We start from the raw sequence: 14,027 nt of genomic DNA, 5'->3' as shown, positions 1-14,027 counted from the left end.
GCAGGGACCAGGTGCAGGGAGTTCAGCGTTTCGGCCCTTTGAAAACCCATATGCTCCCTGCTGTGGTGTGGGCCCAGCGGCGAGCCTGTAGGTTCCCAGTTTCAACAACAAAACCAACCGGCAGAGGGGCGCCTGGGTGGCTCAGTCGGTTAAGCGGCCGACTTCGGCTCAGGTCATGATCTCGCGGTCCGTGAGTTCGAGCCCCGCGTCAGGCTCTGTGCTGACCGCTCAGAGCCTGGAGCCGGTTTCAGATTCTGTGTCTCCCTCTCTCTCTGACCCTCCCCTGTTTGTTCATGCTGTCTCTCCCTGTCTCAAAAATAAATAAAATGTTAAAAAAAAAAAAAAAAAAAAAAAAAAAACCAACCGGCAGAACTCAAAGTGCAAGGTTTTTTGTTTTTCTTTGAAAGAGAGTGGGCACAAGTGAGCGAGGGGCAGAACGGGGGAGGGGAGATGCCGGGCTCACCCAAAGTGGGGCTCGAGCTCAGCAGAAGTGGGGTGTGGGCTTACCCGATAGGAGACTCGAACTCACGAACCATGAGATCATGACCTGAGCCAAAGTCAGATGCTAAACTGACTGAACCACCCAGGCACCCCAGTTTCAAGGTTCAAAAGACTCAAGAACTCAGAGCACATACTCCTAAACTTTTTTAGCACCAAAACTATGAATGATATCAAAAGTGTCAGTGTCTTCGTAAAGTTCTCTTTGTGCTTCAGCAGACATGTGACGAGGTCACTCAGTGGGTGGGACACAAAAACCCAGAGCTGAGGAGGTGCCCTCAAGAGGGCACATGGTTCCATGTGGTGTCTTAGCTGTAGAACAGGCCCGGCCAAGGTTGACCCGTCGACTTGAGGGCTCCAGCAGGAAGGATGGGGCCCTCCCTGGGCTCTCCAGCAACCCTTCGCGGTCCCAGAACTTGCTGTGACAGGAGGGAATGTGGCATTTCAGGATGTCACTTGTCAACGAACAGTACTTCTCTGTGGAAATGGGGCCATCCGCTTCCCTTTGATTCCAGAAGTTTCACAGCCAGACCAGGGCTTGCCGTGTTGGTATTCCCCACCCCGGAGCCTGGCAGAGCACCTGGTGAGTGGTTGGCTCTTGGACAAACGGTGCGTGAGGAACATTCCGCCAGTAGTTTCCATACACGGTTTTCACCATCGAGCACATCTTCTGGGAACCACGTGGCAACAGCCAGTGCAGCTTTCCCAACTGAATCCCATGGTTGCTAGTATGAGGAACTCCCACCACACACTAGGTCTCATTCCACAGATCCAGCTTTAAATGGGGGAAGAAAATTACAGGAAGAAGTGGCATGTGTTATGTGGGAGAACGTCCTTTTGAGTGAGACGTTCTGGAGGTTAGGAGTGGAAAGTTCTAGCTATTTGGTGTTAGTTGACATGCTCTTGTTGGCTTCTGTGGGTGAGTCAAGAAAATACTGCGACAGAGCAGAGGGAAGGAAAAGTTAGACTGAAAAAATTTTTTTAATGGTTATTTATTTTTGAGAGAGACAGAGTGCAAGCAGGGGAGGGGCAGACAGAAAGCGAGACACAGAATCCGAAGCAGGCTCCAGGCTCTGAGCTGTCAGCACAGAGGCCGACACGAGGCTCAACCAACCCATGAACTTGGGAGATCATGACCTGCGCCAAAGTCGGACGCCCAACCGACTGAGCCACCTAGGCACCCCGTCTCCCTCCGCCCCCGCCCCCCCCCTTTTTTTTTAAAGAAAAGAGCAAGGTGCTGGGTTTGGGGGACCAAATTTAACCAGAGGCATTTTGAAGAAAAACTTTAAAAATGAAAGCCGTGCATAGTATTAGTAAGGACATTAACTGCAGTAAATAGAGGATTGCTAACTCTTCCTTTTTTTTTTTTAATATATTTGTTGTATCTCATGAGTACTTGTAGCTCACATTTGGTGAGTACTTACTATGTGCTGGGCACTCGGTTCTAAGTGCACCTTTATCTCCATGCATTTATCCTCACAACAGCCTTCTGAGGTAGGTAACCATATTGTGCCAATCTTACAGGTGAGGACACTGAGGCCCCAGGAAGTCCCATGGCTCTCCCCGCGGATAGCACATGGCAGAGCCGGGATTTAACTCAGCCGACTGGCTCAAGTCTACCGCTGAACTGCCATTCGACACAGCTTCTCCACTACTGTGTTTTCATGAGACTCATGTGTGCAAATTTTCTAATTGCTCCTTATTAATAAAGAGACGTGTCGATTTCGTGGCGGAGGAGCTTACAGTGCGGTGGTTTCAACCTTAGGGCCCAGACGAATGTGTTTAGATGTCTGCGACCCTGTTGCTGCTGCTGGGACCTTGTGGTATTGCTACTTGTCACTGCTAAGTAACTCCTTGTGACCTTCAAGTATGAGCTTGCTGATGTCTGCTGAGACCTGCGTCAGAGGGCTTTCTGACAATATTGACATTACTACGGTTTCTCTTGGGTGTGAACCCTCTGGTGCTGAGTGAGATGGGCGCTGAGGCCAAAGGCTTTCCCACAGACCCTGCAGGCATAAGGCTTCTCCCCAGTGTGAACTCTCTCATGCTGCATCAGATTTGCTTTCTGGGAAAAGGCTTTCCCACATTCAGCACACACGTAAGGCTTCTCCCCGGTGTGAATCCTCCGGTGAACAGAAAGGCACGAGCTCTGGCTGAAGGCTTTCCCGCATTCCTGACAAACATAAGGCTTTTCTCCAGTGTGAACTCGCTGGTGAACGGAAAGGCATGAGCTCTGGCTGAAAGCTTTCCCACATTTCTGACAAACATAAGGCTTTTCTCCAGTGTGAACTCTCCGGTGTTGAAGAAGTTGAGCACCCAGGCTGAAGGTTTTCTCACAGTCACTGCATTTGTGGGGTTTCTCACCTGTGTGATCTCTCTGATGCTTAGAAAGGCACGAACTCAAATGGAATGATTTTCCGGATTCATCACACTCAAAGGACTTCTTTCCGGCGTGAGTTCTCTGATGCTGAGTAAGGCAGTTACCTTGGGCAAGGGCTTTGTCACACTTGCTATATTTACAGAGTTTCTCCTCCTCAGTGTGAGTTAACTGATGTTCTGAGAGGTGTGCACTTTGGCTGAAGGTCTTTCCACATTCATTACATGTAAAGGGGTGCTCACTCTTGTGGGTGGACTGATGTTTGGCGAGGGAAGTGCTGCGGATGAAGGCCTTCCCACAGTCCCCACATTCATACGGCCTCACTCGAGAGTGGATGTTCTGGTGGCGGAGGAGCTGTGTACTTTTGCTAAAGGCTTTTCCACACTGGTCACACTCAAAGGGTTTCACTCTGGTGTGAACCCTCTCGTGCTGAGTCAGATATTTGCTGCAGCTGAAGGTTTTCTCGCATTTGTTACACTTAAAGTGCTTCTCGCCAACCCCTGGATGTTCTCTCCATTCTGAGTCCTGACTCAAGATACTCCCGCTCTCGCCAAGTGCTTGTTTTTCTCTGGTGTGGACACTCTGGTGGCATGCTAGGGTCGAGCTGCAGAAGAAGCGCTCGCCACACTCCTGACACTCGTGGAGGGTCTCCATAGCATGCATTTTCTGGTGTTGAACAAGGTATTCATTATGGCTGAAGGTCTTCTTGCATCTGGCACAGCAGTAGGACTTTCCTGTGGCGTGAACAGACTGGTGTCGAATCAGGTGGGAGGGCCGGCTGAAACTCTTGATGCACTGATGACACTTGTAGGGCCTGTAGCCGGTGTGAATCCTCTGATGTTCATTAAGGTGAGTGCTCCGGTAGAAGGATTTCCCACACTCATTGCATTTGTAAGGCTTCTCTCCACTGTGAACCCTCTGGTGGACCTTTAGGGTCGAGATATTCCTGAAGGGCCTCCCACACTGATCACACTCGTAAGGCTTTTCTCCGGTGTGAATGGACTGGTGTTCGGCGAGCAGCATGCTCTGCCCGAAGGCCTTCCCGCATTCCTGACGCTCAGAGGTAGTTTTCGTAGCATGGGTTTTTTGATGTTGGAGGAGGTATTTGCTGAAGTTGAAGGTCGCCTTGCATTTGGCACATTCATAGCGTTTCTGAGTGTGGGTCTTCTGATGCTGGGTGAGGTGAAAGGTTTGGCTGAAACCCTCGCCACGCTCGTTACCTTTGTAGGACTCATCACCTGTATGGGGTTCCTGGTGCTCAGCAGGCTGTAAGCTGAGACCCGACGGAGGGTCGCTGTCTTGATTCTTATGTGGTTCTTCTCCAGTGTGAATTTGCTGATGCCACAGAAGGTGTGTGCTCTGAGTGCAGGTTTTCCCGCCCTCGTTACGCGCACAGGATCTGTAGTCTGTGTGAGTTGTCAGGGGCACAAAGAGGCAAGACCTCTGGCTGCAACCTTCCTCGTACTCTTCGTGCACGGCGGGTTTCTCTCTAGTATGAACAATCCAGTGCTGGATGAGATGGTAACTCTGACTGAAGCTCTCCCCGCATTCACTACATTTATACAGTTTCTCGCCTCCCTGGACAGGATCCTGCGGGCTCTGGTCTAAGTCACAGCCAAAGTCTTTCCCACGTTCCCGAGACTTAGCTGGGCTCTTTTCAGGAAGATCACGCATCACAGAATCCTCCCTCACGGAAAGGAGGGGCTCAGGACCGAGGTCTCTCTGGAGTTCGCGACTCCTGCATTCTGTGGGACTTCCCTTGTTGGTAACGACGTCAGACTTCAGAAGGCTTTCTGGATCTCCTAGCAAACTGTCTAACCAACTCTCACCTACATAGGCTTTCCCCAGACTGGAGTTCCCGAGGCCATCCTTGGACAAAGTCTCCATGATCTCCTGGGAGAGTCCTTCCTCCAAGAAGTCTTGTGCCAGAGGGCAGTTCTTGACCTCGGCCATGTCCGAGAGAGGGTAAGTGCAGGTGTCTCCCGTTCCCCGCGGCGAGACATAAGGAGCTGCAGGGTGAGAACACAGACAAGAGGGAGAACGGGTGATGGCTCCTCAGGAAGCCTGTCCCTCGAGGGGATGATGAAGGAGGAGGGGCCAAAGTGGTGACCCGGCTGGAACTGGCAGCACAGGAAACAGAGAGCCCGTTTCCAAGATGGTTAAGTGGGGGCTGGGCAGCCACAGGGGCTCCACAGGGAAGGGGAGCCTCTTAGCAGATGCCGTCGCCCCATCAGCCACGGCCCACTTCTTGGAGAAGGGCGCTGTTCAACGGGGAAGGAGGTCAAATGATATAACTGCTGGAGGACAGATTCGGTTGGTAAAGGCGTGGCTACGCAGTTGTGGAAAGAGCATGTATTTCTTTTTTTAGTATTTATTGATTTATTTTGAGAGACAGAAAGCGTGAGTGAGCAGGGGAGCGACACAGAGAGAGAGGGAAAAGAGAGAATCCCAAGCAGGCTCCACGCTGTCAGCACTGAGCCCAGTGTGGGGCTCGAACTCACAAACCGTGAGATCGTGACCCGAGCCGAAACCCAGAGTTGACGCTTAACCGACTGAGCCACCCGGGCGCCCCCATATGTTGTAGAGGTGGCAGGGGTCCGTGCTGGTCACCTGCGCGCAAACACTGGTGTGCTCGTCGGGAGGCCACGGAGGGTCCACGTTCGCGAGCTCACGAGAGGTGAGCCAAGAACGGAGCTGCATCCTGACTGGGTGGCGGAGGCCCGGACTGAGCCGCGCAGCGACCACGCTGTGGTCTCTGACTCAGGGGCCCTTCTCGTGTTAATGACCTGACCGTGAGGAAAGTGTCCCGCGCCCCAGGGAAGGCCCCTGCCTCTGCCTTTTCCCACCGGGGACACGTCAACCAGCGTGACACCCTCACCGCCTAGCCTGTTCCCTCTAGAGGAACCGTGGCCTAGGAGAGAACGGAACAAACGCTCTTGGCTGCATTAAGGCCTGGGCTTGAGTTATCAGCAGATGTGGCCATCTGCCGTGCCCTCCGGGACAGACTTGTACAAACACAGGGTGAAACAGACCGGGGACGTGTGGTGCTCAAAGGGCACAGGACATGAAGGTGGAGAGACTGACTCAGGGCACCAGGACAGCCACGTGCCGAACACTGAGGTAGACAAGACGAGGGCCCCCACCCTGCCGGGACGAGGGGACAGAAGCCAGCACGTGGCAGAGGGGCAAGATGTCTAGGCAGACGTTTGGGGTCCGGATGGGAGTTCCAAAGACGGAGGGCAGACAAAGGGCGCTGTCCCACCGGCCCCCGCCCCGCCCACTCACCAAGGCCCTCTGATTCTGGGCTTTCTCTGACCACGGCCTCCAGCTCTTCGCCACCATCTGGACAGGAGGTCAGTTTGGGTTTGCAGGGGTCTGCAGGGAGAGGAGAGCGCTGTCATCAACCGGGACACGGCAGGCCAGCCGACTGCTTAGCGGGAACCTTCTGGCTGTCCTGACCATCAGTGCTTTGTCCAGTGTACAGCTCGCGAGAGCCAAGTGTCGCTCTGGGCGACTCCGGGGACACCTGCCCCGTAGGGTGGAGGAGAGAGACCCAGGTGGTCACAGTCCAGGGTGATCAGAGCTGTGAAAGCCGGAGCCGGGGATACAAAGGACTTGCAACAGCTCTTGAGGGATGAGCAGCCTGCCAGGTGGAGAGGCACGCACCCTCTCATCCACCCACGGAGCCCACATCGCCCAAGGCCTCTGTGGAATATGCTGGGTTCCCAGAGCCCAGGCGGCCCTGTGCCCTGCCCTTGGCAAACTACTCGAGGAGGGAAGCAGAATCCTAATCCCGGGGGAACTGTGCTACCGTGGAGGAAAAGCGCCTTCTTGGCTTGAAAATGGAAGGGCCCCGAGCCAAGCAATGCAGGCGCCTCTAGAAGCCAGAAAAGGGCAAAGGCACAAGACTCTTCCCCGGAGCTTCCAGAGGGAACAAGCCCTGCCAACAGCCTGACCGCAGCCGGGTCAGACCCGTTTCAGACTTCTGACCTCCACAACCGTCGGAGAATAAACGCGTTGTTTTAAGCTGCTGTTCGTGGCATTTCTAAGAGCAGCTGTAGGAAGCTAATACTCTGCTTGGACACACACACAAGCGTGTGCGGGGGGTCAAGGGAGACGTGCCTATACTGTGGGATGTAGTTTAGAAATGGAAAAGATGCTGAGGTCTGAGCTGCCCCGAAGCTGCTTCTGCCGCACATGCTCAGTAGAGTTTAGAGAAAATCTGTGAGGCTGGCCCTCAGCTGGTGTCTGGGAACCTGGATCTCGGGAGGGTTCCAGCATTCCCGAACAGAGGGGCCCCCTGTGCCTCTGAACACCTGCTTTCCGGCTGGGAGTCTAGGATTTTGGTACTTTCCAGGCAGAGGGTGCCTGTGTGACCAGCTCCCAATAAAAACTGTGGGTGCTGAGTCTCCAGTGAGCATCTCCAGTAGACATTTCACACCATTTGTCCCTCATTACGATCGTGTGGGACTCTACACAGGGAGAGGGCTCTGGAAGCCGGCTCTGGTTTCCCCTCTGCCGCCCGTGCTGTGTCCTTTCTCTGTAACATGTCACGGCCGTGAGTACGACCACATGCTGAGTCCTTCAAGTCCCCTCCTCGTAAGTCACTGAACACAGGGTACTTCCGGGAACCCCCGCATAGCTGGGAAGGTGACTTCTCTTTGGACCTCATTTTCAAAAGGACCAGCAAAACAGGGAGTCGGACTTGTGGGGTGACGGCAGGACTGAAGGCCAGTTCTAAGCGCTGACCCAGCATGAGACCCGGCTCCTGAGCCGGTGACTCCTGCTACTCGTTCGTTTACTAAGCCACCATTCAGCGAGTCCCCGCCCTCAGGAAGTGCCCGTCCCAGCAGAGGGAGACAGAGCATAAAATGGGCAGTTCGAAAGCGCAGGAGTGGTGGGCCGGTGGGGCAGGGGACAGAGGACTCGCTAACAGGTCGCAGTAGAAGTCTTAAAAAAGGAAAGCCCAGAGGCAGGGAGGGGACGAGACAGGAAGGCAAATGCAAACACCCTGAGCGTCAGCCCCACAAGGACGAAGAGGAAACTGCTAAGGAGGCCAGAGCGGCAGGCGGGTGGCTGATGGGGTTTCTCAGCCTCGGCACTAGTGACACTTGGGGTCGGATAATCCTCGGCTGTAGGGGCTGCCCTTGCATTCCCGGACATGTGGCGGTGACCCTGGGCTCTACCCATGAGATGCCAGGTGCGCACCCCCTGCTCCTAAGTGCGGACCAATCAAAAAGGTCACCAGGCACTGCCAGTGCCCCTGGGGGGGGGCAGAATTGGCCAGCTGAGCACTGCCGGGCTACATCATGCCAGCTCTGAGGCGTTCAGGAGCCGAGAATTTATCCTGTGGGTGACAATAGCCAAAAGCAGGGCAGGGACCGGGCCGCCGGGGCTGGAGTGGACACTCACTCAGCAGGAAAAGGTTCTGGTAGTTGTCCAGCGCCGTGTCCCAGAACAGGTCCCCCTGGTCCAGCCCCAGCTGCTCCCAGTCCTCCAAGGTGAAGTCCATGGCTACATCCCTGCGGGTCACAAATTCCTGAAATGTAATACACTGTCAGTGACCGTGGGACTGGGGTCAGCGATGGACCCGACAGCTCAGTTGAGGCACCCTGCCCTCCATGTACTAGGTCTTTGACAAAAATCATCTCGTGGGAGCCCTGAGACATAGGACACCGGGCATCCCCATATTTTGTAGGCAAGATATGGGGTTTCGGAGAGGGGACGTGCGTTCCCCTTAGGGTCACACAGGCAGGACTTAAATGCACGTCGGCCTGTTCCTAAAATCTACTTACTTTGGCTTTTGCTTTTTAGTGTTCATTCAAGATTTTAAGTTTTTACTATGGAAATTTTCAAACACACACAGCAGAGATCTGCACGTAACCGAAATCTGCCGTGGGTTTCTATGTTTGTGCTTGATTTTACAATACAAATATTCCTAAAAAAGTAAGCAAATTGATGAAGCATATTCTAACCAGGATCCTCCTCTGGCCACTACGTGGAAAAACATAAAAGGTGGAAAGGCAGAGGCAGAGAGACGAGGAAAAAGGTGAATTCCATGATTCAGGCGAGAAAGGAGAACAGGGATGGAAGGGGTGCGAAAAGGTGAGATGTGGCCATTTTTTTTTTAAACGTTTATTTATTTTTGACAGAGGGAGAGAAAGAGAGAGAGCGCGTGCGCACAAGTAGGGGAGGGGCAGAGAGAGAGGGAGACACAGAATCCCAAGCAGGCTCCAGGCTCTGAGCTGTCAGCATAGAGCCTGACGTGAGGCTCGAACTCCCAGACCGCGAGATCATGACCTGAGCCAAAGCTGGACGCTCAACCGACTGAGCCACCCAGGTGCCCCCAGATGTGGACATTTTGACACTGCTGGGGACAACATCTCCCAAGAGAGCAAATGTAGCGAAAGACAGAGAGGAGCCCAGACGTCTGTAAGTTTTAGCCTGAGCACTGGAAGGACAGAGCTGCTGCTGCCTGAGACAGGGGAGAAGCAGGTTTGGGGCACGGTGTGAGTCTGGTTTGGTACAGGTTAAGTTCGAGATACCCTTTTAAACCTTAGACATCATGGTTCCCCAAAGACATCCACATTCTAATCCCCAGAACCTGTGAATGTCACCTTGTATGGCAAAAGGGACTTCCCAGGTGTGACAAGTTAAGGATCCTCAGATGGGGAGGTTACCCTGGATGATCACGGTGGCCCCTGATCGTCACAATCATGACAATCTCATATCTTTATTTTTTTGACCATCTTATATCTTTATAAGAGGCAGAAGGGGGGTCCCTGGGTGGCTCAGTCGGCCATCCGACTTCGGCTCAGGTCATGATCTCACGGTACATGGGTTGGAGCCCCAAATTGGGCTCTGTGCTGACAGCTCAGGACCTGGAGCCTGCTTCGGATTCTGTGTCTCCCTCTCTCTCTCTGCCCCTACCCTGCTTGTGCACTGTGTCAAAAATAAATATTTAGGGGGCGCCTGGGTGGCTCAGTTGGTTGAGCGGCCGACTTCGGCTCAGGTCATGATCTCGCGGTCCGTGAGTTCAAGCCCCGCGTCGGGCTCTGTGCTGACAGCTTGGAGTCTGGAGCCTGTTTCAGATTCTGTCTCCCTCTCTCTGACCCTCTCCCATTCATGCTCTGTCTCTCTCTGTCTCAAAAATAAATAAACGTTAAAAATAAATAAATATTTAGAAAAAAAATGAGACAGAAGGAGTCGAAGGTAGGAGAAGGTGATGTGATGACAGAAGCAGAGGTCGGAGTGACGTGGCCACAAGTCAAGGAACACAGGCATCTCTAGAAGCTGAAGAGGCAAGGAAGGGGTTCTCCTCTGCAGCCTCCAAAAGGAAGGAGCCCAGATGACACCTTGGCTTCATACTTCTAGCCTCCAGAGCCAAGATAATAAATTTCTATCATTCAAGGCACTTTGTTACAACAGCCCTAGCAAACAAATACGGTGTTACCCCGCCAATAATGTGTGAGCTCATGACGGCAGGGACCACATCAGTTGGTTCCCTAGCGGGTAGACCCAGCACCCAGAACAAAGCCTTCACGTAGGAGGCATGTGGGGACATGGTGATCCTGGCAGCTGTTCTGGGACAAGGGAAGGAGTTCATCAAGGATGGAACCAATAGGAGGTGGGGCTGAGAGATGGGGACAATACACTGGGTCTCGATCACACTGAGTGGGCTGGCAGATCAAGCCGGCTCTGGCCTTTCTGGTTATGTGTTCTATATAATCCACTGACTGTTTAAATTGGTTTGAGCCAAGTGTTCCGTTCCTTGTGGCTGAAACTGTTGCTGTCTATACCCGGTCAGAAGGGATCAGCCAAAGAGGCTTTGTCAGCAGGAGTCCGATCAGAGAGCCCCAAGAAGCTTCCTTCCCTGAACTCCTCGATTTTGCTGGAAATAGTGGTGGGGGTGTGGGAGGACCCTGGACTTGATCCGTGGGGCACTGGGGAGCCACAGAGAGTTTTATACAGGACACTGACAAGGCCAGAGCATGTATTCGTTCAACAGTCATTTTTCCTGTGTGCCAGACCCCTCTGAGGATGCTGGAGGCAGAGAGGTGTCAAACCCATTCCCTGGCCTACAGGGGACACCCAGGGATGCTGACAGTGAGCATAAGGAGATAGGGCTGTGACAGAGGGCAGTATCCAGGGCTGTGTGGCCAGGGACGGGCATGAGGACATTGCCTTGGAATCAGGAAAAGCTTCCTGGTTGGGGCAGATATTCAAGTTGGGTCATTAAGGATAAGCAGGTATCGGTGGTAGAGGAAGGTTTTCATTCATCATTCTTCAAGAAACACCTCAAGGACCGCTGTGTACTGGGCCCACGCTGGTCCCCGGGGGCCCAGAGGCGAGGCCCAATCAGCACCTGTCTCCAAGGAGCACCTCGTCTGGTGGGGCTGATAGATGGGGGCAGGGGACAACCACAGCCAGGTGATTTGTGCTATGATGAGGCCGGAGCAGGGAAGAGCTCACTGCCCACGCAAGGTGGGGGCTGGGCTGGGTCTTGAAGGCTGCGTAACACTTACCGGCCGGAGATGGCGGGTAGGGTATTCTAGCAGAGGGAGGAGCCCGAGCAAAGGCTGGGAATCCGGCAACCACAGTGTAACAGTTTACCACCAGGCCAGGAAGGGAGTTTGGGTTATGGAGGGAACCGGAGGAGACGCTGAGGAAGGCGGCAGGACTCAGGTCGTGCAGGACTGGGCTGGGAAACCTGGGTTTGATCTTCTAAGCAGAAAGGATGCCTGGAAGGGTGCTGAGCAGGAGAGCGACAGCGTAACAAGAGGATCACCTGGGGGTCACCGTGGGTCAGTGAGCCCAGAATAAAGGCCGGCCGGCCATGCAGCCTCAGGGCATGGGGCCTGGACGAGGGGCCCTCCACTCACCTTGGTGGTAGCCGACTGGGACTCGGTGGCCGGAGTTCTCACTTAAGATCCCTCTCCGTCCCCTCCATGTTCCTGGCTGGCAGAGCCGCAGGAGACACAAGGGAGCCGGGAGAAAGTCTCCCTTCCTTCTAGGGCTGGCTCCCTGGCCATGCCGGATGAGCCCCCAGAATGTCCGGAAGTAGGAGGATGAGTCAGGATGGGAGTCTCCCTGCGGGGATCACAACAACACTTCTGTATCGGCCGAAACTACTCCACGCCCCTCATTTCCACTGTGCTTCGGGCCCACAGGCAACTTCATGACCCTTCTTGGCACTTATTGCAGTCAGTAAATCCACGTTTGGGAGAGGTGGCGATTAAGGTCAGTCACCTGGGTGGGACCTTCGGTCTTGCTCGCGACCGTGTCTCAGCATGACACGACCCCTGACGTACAGTAGGCGCTTTTGGAACGTTTGTTGAAAGAACACAATATCTCTCCAACTGAACCCCTGGGATGAGGATTCTGGGTTCTTTTTCTTCTTTTTTTAACGTTTATTTATTTTCGAGAGAGAAAAAGGCAAAGAGAAGGAGACACAGAATCCGAAGCAGGCTCCAGGCTCCAAGCTGTCAGCAGAGGCCAACGTGGGGCTCGAACTCATGAACCGCGAGATCATGACCTGAGCCGAAGTCAGACGACCGGCCGACTGAGCCACCCCAGGCGCCCCAGGATTCTGGGATTTCTGATTACTGGCTCTAGAATTTGAGTCCAGGTGAGCTGGCCTCCAAATATTTTACTATTTTTTCAACAGTAGCAAGATTTCTCCAACTTTTTTTTTTTTTTTAACCATGACCCACAGTAACAAAGACATATACCATGACTGTCCATTCACACACATAACGAAAACAAAACTTCACGAAATAATACTGAATCTTACAAAGTAGAATGTGCTAGGATCTTTTCTATTCTAGTCGCTTTCACTGTACTTCATTAAAAAAAAAATTATGGCCAGGACACCTGGGTGGCTCACTCGGTTAAGCGTCTGACTCTTGCTTACGGCTCAGGTCATGATTTCACAGTTTGTGAGATCGAGTCCTGCACTGGGTTCTCTGCTGACAACTTGGAGCCTGCTTGGGATTCTCGATCTCCCTCCCTCCCTCCCTGCCACTCCTCTACTTGTGCTTTCTCTAAACAAATAAACATTAAAAAAATTATGGCCACTGCCCAGTGAGTTATTTTCATGGCCATAATATACAAAACACTGTACCATGGGGCCTTTTTTTTTTTTTTTTTTTTTTAATATTTATTTTGAGAGAGAGAGAGCATGCGTGCGTCAGAGTGGGGAGGGGCAAAGCGGGCTCTGAGTTGTCAGCACAGAGCCTGACGTAGGGCTCCAAAGACCTGAGCTGAAGTCGGACATTCAACCAACTGAGCCACCCAGGTGCCCTGTACCATAGGGCTTCTTACATGTTGGTAGCTACTGTGAATTTCCTAAGTGGCACATTATCTACAGAGTGACGAAAACACTCCGTATCACAAAGCAGCAGGATGATTTAACGTCAGGTCCACAATTGTTAAGCTTCTAGGGACAGATGCGCTTTGAAATTCAGAAATTTTCTGATTTTTTATTAAAAAAATTTTTAATGTTTATTCATTTCTGAGAGAGGAGGGAGACAGAGAGAGAGCGCGCACGCGCGCACGCATGGGGGAGGGGCAGAGAGAGCTGGAGACACAGAATCCAAAGCAGGCTCCAGGCTCTGAGCTGTCAGCTGCCCGATACAGGGCTCCAACTCACAAAACATGAGATCATGACCTGAGCCGAAGTTGGACACTAAACCGACTGGGCCGCCCAGGCACCCCAAGAAATTCTCTGATTTTTAAAAAGGTGATATATATATATATTCATATATACACATACACACACACACAAATATACTTCATTAAAATCACAGTGCAGTGTGGGGGTGCCTGGGTGGCTCAGTTAAGCGTCCGACTTCAGCTCAGGTCACGATCTCGCGGTCCGTGAGTTCAAGCCCCGCGTCAGGCTCTGGGCTGATGGCTCAGAGCCTGGAGCCTGCTTCTGATTCTCTGTCTCCCTCTCTCTCTGCCCCTCCCCGCTCATGCTCTGTCTCTCTGTGTCTCAAAAATAAATAAAGATTAAAAAAAAACCTAATTAAAAAAAATAATAAAATAAAATCACAGTGCAGTGTGGGCCAGGCAGCATTTTGTACTTGAACACTTCAACATTTTTAGAGTGAAGAGTATAGATATTCTCTCTAGGTAGGATAATGAAAGG

General features: G+C 52.7%; 1 protein-coding gene across 5 annotated transcripts in view; it reads right to left on the bottom strand.

Annotated features, from left to right (window-relative positions):
• ZNF473 (zinc finger protein 473) overlaps positions 1–14,027 on the bottom strand; it is a 65,516-nt gene that overhangs the window by 49,589 nt on the left and 1,900 nt on the right. Inside the window, exons 2-5 of one of the 5 annotated variants that reach the window (XR_008423297.1) lie at positions 11,758–11,965; positions 8,288–8,397; positions 6,161–6,250; positions 1,609–4,884 (exon numbers count right to left, since the gene is read on the bottom strand). Coding sequence is in view for 4 of the 5 variants with exons in the window: in XM_019425574.2 (XP_019281119.2) it covers positions 2,429–4,884; positions 6,161–6,250; positions 8,288–8,387 (2,646 nt within the window). In the remaining variant the exon portion in view is untranslated. Of the gene's footprint in view, positions 1–355; positions 4,885–6,160; positions 6,251–8,287; positions 8,415–11,757; positions 12,233–14,027 lie in introns of those variants that run through there. The other 4 variants (XM_019425574.2, XM_019425573.2, XM_053905658.1 and 1 more) reach the window with 4 other exon arrangements.

Source organism: Panthera pardus, unplaced genomic scaffold (assembly GCF_024362965.1).
Source record: "Panthera pardus isolate Hobbes unplaced genomic scaffold, ASM2436296v1 HiC_scaffold_18, whole genome shotgun sequence".
NCBI lineage: Eukaryota > Metazoa > Chordata > Mammalia > Carnivora > Felidae > Panthera > Panthera pardus.
This window is presented reverse-complemented; position numbering and strand designations above follow the sequence as displayed.